General features: G+C 38.7%; 2 protein-coding genes across 4 annotated transcripts; both read left to right on the top strand.

The window, feature by feature from the left end:
* The first annotated feature begins 621 nt into the window (after nt 1-621).
* Nucleotides 622-3,279, top strand: LOC103838001. The gene is made up of 3 exons (XM_009114408.3): nt 622-2,072; nt 2,238-2,324; nt 2,415-3,279. The coding sequence occupies exons 1-3, from the start codon at nt 1,773-1,775 to the stop codon at nt 3,111-3,113; spliced, it is 1,086 nt and encodes a 361-aa protein (XP_009112656.1). The 5' UTR covers nt 622-1,772; the 3' UTR covers nt 3,114-3,279.
* A 235-nt stretch (nt 3,280-3,514) lies between these two features.
* LOC103838000 (receptor-like serine/threonine-protein kinase ALE2) lies at nt 3,515-7,595 on the top strand. 3 transcript variants are annotated; one of them, XR_627021.3, is made up of 9 exons: nt 3,515-3,910; nt 4,418-4,525; nt 4,594-4,686; nt 4,857-5,225; nt 5,302-5,559; nt 5,635-6,024; nt 6,125-6,350; nt 6,453-7,214; nt 7,328-7,595. XR_627021.3 is itself a non-coding variant. In XM_009114407.3 (8 exons), exons 1-8 carry the CDS (start codon nt 3,841-3,843, stop codon nt 7,147-7,149), a joined length of 2,208 nt encoding a protein of 735 aa, XP_009112655.1. In that variant the 5' UTR covers nt 3,515-3,840; the 3' UTR covers nt 7,150-7,595. The 3 variants fall into 3 exon arrangements, 2 of the variants coding, with proteins under 2 accessions (XP_009112655.1, XP_009112653.1); XM_009114407.3 differs by having other exon boundaries at nt 4,421-4,525; nt 6,453-7,595; XM_009114405.3 differs by having other exon boundaries at nt 6,453-7,595.
* Nucleotides 7,596-9,416: the final 1,821 nt, after the last annotated feature.

Genomic DNA, 9,416 nt, shown 5'->3' with positions numbered 1-9,416 from the left:
TATGACAATATATAACACTTTCTTTAAATAACCCTCAAATGGTTAAGAATATATTTGGGAAAATTACATATTTATCACTTTCATGGTACCACTTTTTATTTTTACCACCACTAAAAAGACATTTTCAAAAATACCTTCTTCATTAAGTGGCAAAATACTCTTATTCCCTTGTTATTTATATATATAATAAATCATTATTTAAATAATAAAAAAATAAAAAAAATTGAATTATACTTTTTCAAATTCGAACTTTTTTTTGAACTTTTTTCGAATTTTTTTTTATTTTTTTTTTCAAATTTCTTTTTAAAAAACGAAAATTATGTTTGAAATTATTTTTTAAAAAATTTTAAATATTTTTTAAGTATTTAATTATATATTTATTAGAATCCTAAATTTCACATTCCAAAAACCTTACCCCACTCCTCAACTCTAAACCCTAAGTCTAGATTAGTTAACCCTAAAGGTATAATTGTCTTTTATCTTTCATTTTACATTTCATTAAAAGTGAGAGTAAAAATGGTTAGTGTAAACATGAAAAGTAGTAATATGAATGTGCTATTTGTGGCAATTTCCCAATATATTTCTCATATGATTTTTAATATTAGACAAAATGACATCTAAAACGCTACAAGATTATAGTCGCACCATATAAAAAAGAGGTCTGCCACAAAATAATAAAATGATATACAAAACAATGATATGTATATGTACTACAACTAAATCGTATAAATAAAATTTATATGATGTATTTTATTAAAAAACCGTATATAATGATTTGATATATTAGAAATTGATGTGTTACAATTGTATGTAATGCAAACAAATATATAATATAAAGACATAGATAAAACTTTTCTAAAATGCTCAAAACACTTTTGTTCATTTAAAAGACATATTATTAGTTAAATGTTCTCCCAGAATTTGTCACCTAGTAATATTATTCAAACACATACCCAAGCAAGTACTCTTAGGCAGACATTAAAAAAAATTAATCAATTTTTTTTTAATAGAAAATTTTATACAGTAATTTGAAATGGGACTGAACAGAATGTCAGTATTTACTCATCCATAATATGTAACTATATATATTGAATGTCTTTAGACAGACCTATTCACAATGGAAAAATCTTTTGGTAATAATATTAAAATATCCAAATTAGAAAAACTAAATTTTCTTCCGGTAAATATTATGTATTCATCAAAAGATTAACGGAATATTACAAACCGGTCGATGTATCTGTGTTGGACAAAACTGAAATAATTAAAACATGGTCACCAATTAGTGAAAGACTAAAAGTTGAAGGTTGATAAGCTTATAAATATTGAAAAGTTGGATTGACTTTGAACGTGCGATTGCGCTTTACCGAACTCGACGGTTGACGATGTATTGGGATGTCTCTCTTACGCGGAACATTATCCCTTAGATTTCAGCCGTTGGATTTGACTCTTAAGAAGATCCCTTTGACTTGAATAAAGAAATATCATGAAAGTTGAAACAGCTACCGCGTCCTCCCGTAAGCGATGACTCGCGTATAATATAAAACGGTGGGCTGTGTTGACCCGGATTTGATGGGCCTGGCCCAATTAAAGGGAAAAGATGGTCATGCTTTATTCACCTATCGTCGTCTGAAGAGAGGTTGAGGGAGGTCGTGGTTTACCTCACTCAATTTCGGCTTTTGTCTCCAAACCCTAATTTGCACCATTTTCTATGACACACTAAGAGTGTTTCTGGGTTACTTGTTCTGTCAAATTTCTGAAATCTGTTGTTCCTAATGGGTTCGGAGAATCATGTAGTTGTGGATGTTAGTTCAGACGAGGAGGTCGACCGAGACTACTTGAACTGGCTAAACAAGGCCAACTCCGACAGCGACGATGTAGTCGAGGTGGTCTCTGAGGTGGAAGGCAGCGTTGATTCTCAGCTAAATTCTTTGACTCGAGCAACTTTGGAGGATGAAGGAGACGAAGATTGTGTGATTTTGGACTGTGATCCCGACAAGACAAGTCCTGCAGTTGAAGCTGAAGCTGATTGTAATGATGACGAGGAGGTGCTTGTAGTGGGGCAAAAGGGTGAGGTACCGAGTTCGAATCCCATAGTCTTTGAATTCCTTCTTTTCTTTTAGGATTAGATGTAATTGAACTCTTTTGTGTAATTGTTTATTAATCATTCCATTTATTTTTGATGTGTTGTATACTAAGTTTTCTCCCTAATATCAAAAGCCAAAATCTTTGTTTTGTAGGTTGCGTGTAGAGATTTCCCTCACCCGCGACACTCGTGTGCTAAGTACTCATTCAACTCAACATCACATGAGAGTTACTGCAACATGGTAAACCATCTTCTATAAGCTTCCCTAATATGGAATTATTTATTTCCTTGGCTAATCCTTTTTTATTTATTTATTTATCTTCCGTTGAAGTGTCACTGTTATGTGTGTGACATCCCTGCTCCTTGTCCATACTGGTGTGCCGCCGTCTCCAGCATAGATCATTGTCATGCTAATGATAAAGACAAGACATGGATTACTCAACGCGAATACTTCAGGACCCATCCAGCTCAGGCTACAGTGTCTCTGGCTCAGAGTATCATCCGGTTATCCCAAAACACTTGGCCAAGGAATAAGATTGAGATCCGGCCTTGCTCATCATCATCCAGCCGTGTTGCTAATCTGCCAAACGTCAACAGAGGCAGGAATAGAGTCAGGCAATCATTGAGCATCCAAAAGGATAGAAGAAGTACTTATATAGGTAACTTAAGGTCTCGAGTGGCCTCTTCTGGAACTCGGCCCATTGCTAAAGTTTCACGATCCACCCCTTCCCTAGTGGCTCCAACAATAAACCCACAAATGTACACTCAACAACGCAATTGTCAGCTCAACGTTGCTGATTATTGTCAGAGGAGCAATGCAGATGTGTTTCGTCTACCTGAGTGGGGTTCACAAGCAGAGACTGTTCAACAGCAACCGGGAACTAACGAAAACGTCTTGCAGACCAAACTGTCGGAAGTTGAGAGCTGGCTCATGGACAGTTGTAACCAAGCCAGCCTGGTTATCCCGTTGCCTGAACCGGTAGCTGAAGACAATGTGACATTCGATTTCGAAACCTTCCTGAATGATTGAAATCATTAATGTAATTTGTATCTTCCTTAGGAAGCCAGCTTTTCGTAAGTATTATTGTAGGGTGAGTTTAGATAAGTGAAATCACCATTATTAGCTGTTATTACAACTTAGACGTGTTATTTACTATCTAAAGACCGAACAAATATATATATTGTTAGATTTGGTTTGTTCGGTTTAATATAATCAATCAGATCATCCAAGCAAAATTCAGCAAGGCCCATGGATAAAATATGAGCCCAATAAAGGTCCAAAAAAAACGGTAAGGGTACGCAAACGGCCACCAGTTTAGTCGTTTCGAGGAGAATAGGGAGCACGCGCGGGAGAGAGCGCGTTTGTGGGTTGCTGATGCATGATCATCGCTTTCGAGTGGGAAGCAGAGTCTAACTACGGCAACACACTACCCTACACCATTAGCATTAAATTCTCCCACTTTCTCTCTCTCTCTTCTGCTTCCAAATCACTTTACTCTCTCTCTCTCTCTATGCTACTACCTTGGCCGGAGAAGAAGCTCTCGTTCCTTGTCTCTTTCTCGATCCCAACTCTCAACGTTCGACTCCGCTCCGCACTGTGTGAAGAAGATCTCGAGCCGCATTTGGTGGATCTGTGAAAATCAACGTCTCGGAAGTTATGGTTAGACGTCTGATTCTGGACGATAAGTTTCGGAGAGCCTCTGGAGTGGGCTCGGAGGTTTGGTGTCTCCGTTGGTGGTTTTAGAGTATCGGTAAAGATGCGGAACTTTGCGATGATGCTTCTGCTCCTCCTTGTTCATTCTCTCGCCTCCTTTCCCTTATGCTTTGGTATGAACTAGTACCCTTTGCTTGGTGAAAAACAAAAAGATTAGGAAGGAAGGTAGAAAGTATAGCTTCGAATGGTAACTGGTATCCTTCCGGTTCCGCAGTAACAAAAATCTTTATATATACTCTATATCTATATATTTTTATAACTGTTAAAATCGCACTGCAATTAAACCGCTCGTCTCGTACCGTTCAACCGCAGTCACCATTCGGAGCCTAAGTTTAATTTTGCTTGCTTGACAGCGCAAGATGAGCTAAATTTAGAATTGTTTATTAGATAAAACTAGAAACTTACTTTATTATTATCTTTATAGTGTATAAAGTAAGCAAAAGGGTTTTTTGTTTTACGATTCTTCTGAATTTGGAATCTGTGACTGTGAAGCGTGAGAGTGACGATAATATCACACCTAATGAGTATCTCTCTTGGCAAACAAATAAAATCTTTAACGTACGCTTGACATGTATAGAAAGAAAATAACTTGACTTATCAGCTTTGTTTTTCACCTGCAGCAGCTAGGCTATTTCCTATGAGCTTGCCATTTACCCGATCAAAATCGCATCAAATTCACTTTTTTCATCCTCGTTCTAATCCATCTCTTGCTCCTGCACCTTCGCCAGGTCAGCAAAGGAATCATTTTAGTCACATAGTGTCTTTTTCTCAATGCTCTTTTTCTTTCTACTTTCAGCTCTTCTCCCTAACCAAAGACACAGGGGTCATCACCATCATCGTCGTTGGCACTTAAGACGCAACGTGACTGCAGTTTCACCTTCCTCGCATGGTAAAATCCTTTTGATTCTTGTTCATTATCCTGCGCCCTATTGCTAGTGGCAAGAATCCTTTTTTTTTGTTTTCTTCTTTGAATAAGATCCAATGTTATTGATTTGGACTTCACTCTATAGATACATAAGTTTAGCAATTTCTCATTTCTGCTTTTTCCCTTTTCGATAGACTGTCAACAGACATGCGTGGAGCCTCTTACTCCAACTCCCTTTGGCTCACCGTGTGGTTGTGTTTTCCCCATGAAAGTTCAGCTTCTGCTAAGTGTCGCGCCTATTTCTATTTTCCCTGTAATCAGCGAGTTAGAAATCGAGGTTGCTGCTGGAACATACTTGGAACAAAGCCAAGTCAAAATAATGGGTGCAAGCGCCGACAGTGAGAACCAAGGGAAAACAGTGGTGGATATTAACCTTGTTCCACTTGGGGACAAATTCGACAAAACTACGGCCACCCTTATTTACCAAAGGTTCCGCCACAAGAAAGTTCCTCTAAATGAGTCTGTCTTTGGTGATTATGAGGTTACCCACATTAGTTATCCAGGTAAACTGATATTTCTTTGGAACAAATGTTTTTTTTACCCTTTCCATTATGTTTGAACTTGTTAACTTCGCTTCAGGAACTCCTTCTTCACCGTATGGAGACATTGTGGAGGGTGTTCCAAGTGCAAGTGCTGGAGGGCTTCCAGTCACTGCAATCTTTGCCAACAAAAGCCAGGGAATAGGTTTTAGAACGATTGCAATCATTGTCTTGTCAGGTTTCGTGCTCGCTCTGGTCTTGGCTGGAGCTATGTTTATAGTCAGGAAATGGAATGAAGTTGGGAGGTCATCCACTGCTGTTGGCCCTGCATTGCCTCCATCAGTTAACAAAAGGCTTGGTAAATTCTCTCAGCTACTTTCTTTTGTAGCGTCATGGTGAATTCTCTGTTTATGAATCTTTACACACATTGCAGGGGGTGGATCTATGTTTTCCAGTAGCGCCAGAAGCTCGGGATCAGAATCACTAATGTCGTCGATGGCGACATGTGCTTTGTCCGTCAAGACCTTCACACTAACCGAGCTCGAGAAGGCAACTGATAAATTCAGTGCCAAGAGGGTTTTGGGCGAGGGAGGATTTGGTCGTGTTTATCAGGGCAACATGGAAGATGGAACCGAGATTGCAGTTAAACTGCTAACTAGGGACAATCAGAATCGAGACCGTGAATTCATTGCAGAAGTCGAGATGCTAAGCCGTTTGCACCACCGGAATCTTGTGAAACTGATTGGAATATGCATTGAAGGCCGTACACGCTGCTTGGTTTACGAGCTCGTCCACAATGGGAGTATCGAGTCCCACTTGCACGGTGACATACTCTATCCTGGAAACACCATATTAATAATATTTATCACTTGTCATTGTATCACCTTCTCAAACCTCTGTTTTATCCGGTGTTAACAAAATAGAAGGAACGCTTGACTGGGATGCGCGGTTGAAGATTGCACTCGGAGCAGCGAGAGGACTGGCCTATCTCCATGAAGATTCGAATCCCCGAGTAATCCACCGGGATTTCAAGGCCAGCAATGTTCTCCTAGAAGATGACTTTACCCCAAAGGTTTCAGACTTTGGACTGGCGAGAGAAGCTACCGAAGGAAGTCAACATGTTTCCACTCGAGTCATGGGGACCTTTGGGTAAACCTTCTTTCTACTTGTCTTGCTGTGAATACCCATCCTCATGGTTATATGATGAAAACAGATACTTAACTGTTGGGCTTACAATCGAAATGATTGCAGGTATGTGGCCCCTGAGTATGCAATGACGGGTCATCTACTTGTGAAAAGCGATGTCTATAGTTACGGCGTGGTTCTACTCGAGCTTCTCACCGGTAGAAAACCGGTTGACATGTCTCAACCTTCGGGAGAAGAAAACCTTGTGACGTGGGCGAGACCTTTACTAGCCAACAGGGAGGGGCTGGAGCAACTGGTTGACCCCACATTGGCTGGAACCTACGACTTTGATGACATGGCGAAAGTGGCTGCGATTGCATCCATGTGCGTCCACCAAGAGGTCTCACACAGACCGTTCATGGGTGAGGTGGTGCAGGCACTGAAACTTATATACAACGATGCAGATGAGACATGTGGTGGGGACTATTGCAGCCAGAAGGAGTCATCAGTGCCGGACCCTGCAGACTTCAAAGGCGATCTGGCTCCCTCGGATAGCAGCTGGTGGAATTTGACACCTCGGTTAAGGTACGGTCAAGGGTCTTCGTTTATAACCATGGATTATAGCTCAGGACCGCTTGAGGAGATGGAGAACCGGCCTCACTCTGCTTCGAGCATTCCAAGAGGAGGCATGTTTCTACCAAACAGGTCGGGTCCGTTACGGCCAGTTAGAAGTAGAAGAGACTTCTTTAGATTGAGAGGAAGCATGAGCGAACACGGTGGACCATCATCGTCTAGACATCTCTGGTCCGGGAATGGCGACTAGTTCTGAGAAACCATAAAATGTACAGTGAAGAAAAGGGCTCACAACTCTTCAGCTGCTATGGTCAGGTTTGGTTTAATCCAGCTTGGTTTGACATTCCGGTTAGGAGTTTCTTTTTGTTTTTGTTTTCCAGATTTTCAGCAGATAGATTTAATTGTTTGTTTTTGCGAGGATGCAAAAGCAACAGCACAGGGAGGGAGGGTTTGTAGTTGACTGACGTCTGTCTCTTTTCTTCTTCCCCACCAAAAAAAGAAGTTAATTTTTTGGTTAATGAAGTTAGTGTTGCCTAGTTTTGTATTAGTATATTAATGGTTTAAGCTTTTATAATATACATATATATATATATATGTAAAGTATTTTGACCCAAAAAAAATAATATGTAAAGTATGTTTTTGCAAGGCTGCAAAAGCTTCTTCATTTTTATTCTAGTGAAGTTAGTAGTTACCTAATTCTAATCCTGTATTCTCTATTTTAGTTTAAAGGGTCAAGTTAGGTCCTTTTGAATATATTTTTTGGCATTTGGTATAGTTGTTTAGTTTCGGGTTCTCTAAATTTATCTAAAACATTTGCTTGTTAACTTAGTTTCTGGCTCATTCGCTCATGATAGTTGAGATTAAGGTTTGAGTCCATTCATGTTGATTTAGTTCGGTTACTTCTCTTAATAGGCCGATTTTGCAGACACTATCCGTAACTAAACGAGCATAATGATAAATGAGTTCGGTTCTGGCGGGTGAACCGTTAAAGCACGATGTCTTGATTTAACAAGACAGTCCAACTGTTAACCCGACAATAGTCCATACGGTGGCACGTGGTATCCTTTTGTAGGTCAATTAACACATTTAAACTTGCAATTTGCTTGCGAGTGTATCACAACTTCTTTTTTCTTTATTTTTTGGGTTCAGTCACCGACTTAAAAATGTGGAAGGTAATGTAGGCTAGTAGTGGTCTAAGTTAAACCACTTTGACCTGACACTTTGGCACCTGATGTTCAAATCTTCATATGTTCTATAATGCAATAAAAATGTGATCTTTAAAAAAAAAGTTTATAGGTTTCTAACTTTCTAACCAGGTCCTTAGAAAAAAAAAAGATAAAGACACTTATATATGAATATTGGAAATGAATAGGCATGCATGTGTTTTTAGCTGTAAGTTGTAATTCAATAAACAAATATTAACAATCTTTCCAAATAAATTATTAAAAAATAAATATGTCACATAAGTACAAAATCAAATAATTGCGTACGATGTGTTTATTTAAAAGGCTAAATGTAAATTTAACCCAATTCAATGTTACTAACGTGGAAAATCAACTAGTTAAAGATAAAATTAACAACCATCTTATTACCATTAAATGCTTGTTAGCACTATTTTTTTTTTTTTTTGACAGCAAACATTTATAAACTCATATTGACTCTGTAAACCAGATCAGTAATTCCGCATCCATGTGAACGACGAAAGACGTTTGTTTCTTAGCACTGCGTGCTAAGCTATCCGCCCGTATATTCTCCGTTCTGGGTACATGAACGATGTTTGAGTTGTGGAAACTTCTTTTTAAAAGCCTAATATCTTCCAGATAGCTTTCAAATGCTGGTTATTCTTCTGGTTCCGAAACCATCTTCACCAGTTGTTAGCACTATCTTTAGTTTTATAATTTATTTCTTTTCACTATAATTAACAAAAAATTCTAAAAAACTTGTGTGCTTATGATTTTGTCATTTATGTAACTACATAAATATCTGCAATCACGAGAACATTAAATCGAGCATTTGTTATAATTCTAGCATGATAGAATTGAACGACTACTTAATAATTTTGATAAGATTGAAGCCTAAATAATAATTCACAGAAAAAAAAATCGAAACTTATGACATTCAAAATCGATCTTAAACAAGCTCAAGTAAAAGATACAAAGACATGCAAAAAATTCATAAACAAACCTGAGGAGAATCGATTGGTTTGCTTGAAACTATGGCTGAGAGAGTGAGAGCAGAGCAGTGAGGCACGAGTTCAGTTATCGGCGAGGTACGAGCTTCAGCGGTGTTCGGCGACTTAATTGAGAACGAGTCGCGAAGTGAGACGAGGTCTCTGAGACTTCGATTAAGAAAAAGAAGAACACCGGCGGAGTATTACCGGCCAGAACGACACCGGCGACGGCGAGATCCCCTTTTGGAGAACTTCAAATCGTCATTTCTCTCTATCGTCAAAGGAGGAGGCAACAATTAGGGTTCGTCGGGCTTTGTCGATTTTTCCCTTTTGTATTTTCTCTTTTT

This window comes from Brassica rapa, chromosome A09 (assembly GCF_000309985.2).
Source record: "Brassica rapa cultivar Chiifu-401-42 chromosome A09, CAAS_Brap_v3.01, whole genome shotgun sequence".
NCBI lineage: Eukaryota > Viridiplantae > Streptophyta > Magnoliopsida > Brassicales > Brassicaceae > Brassica > Brassica rapa.
Note: the sequence above shows the minus strand (reverse complement) of the source record. Positions and strands in the feature narration are given on the sequence as shown.

Bases quoted from the DNA above. Each gene is read 5' to 3' on its own strand.
- LOC103838001 (XM_009114408.3), top strand. From the start codon at position 1,773: ATGGGTTCGGAGAATCATGTAGTTGTGGATGTTAGTTCAGACGAGGAG. The intron at 2,073-2,237 runs GTACCGAGTTCG...TTTGTTTTGTAG, and splicing joins TAGTGGGGCAAAAGGGTGAG to GTTGCGTGTAGAGATTTCCC. The intron at 2,325-2,414 runs GTAAACCATCTT...CTTCCGTTGAAG, and splicing joins ATGAGAGTTACTGCAACATG to TGTCACTGTTATGTGTGTGA.
- LOC103838000 (XM_009114405.3), top strand. From the start codon at position 3,841: ATGCGGAACTTTGCGATGATGCTTCTGCTCCTCCTTGTTCATTCTCTC. The intron at 5,226-5,301 runs GTAAACTGATAT...ACTTCGCTTCAG, and splicing joins TACCCACATTAGTTATCCAG to GAACTCCTTCTTCACCGTAT. The intron at 5,560-5,634 runs GTAAATTCTCTC...CACACATTGCAG, and splicing joins ATCAGTTAACAAAAGGCTTG to GGGGTGGATCTATGTTTTCC.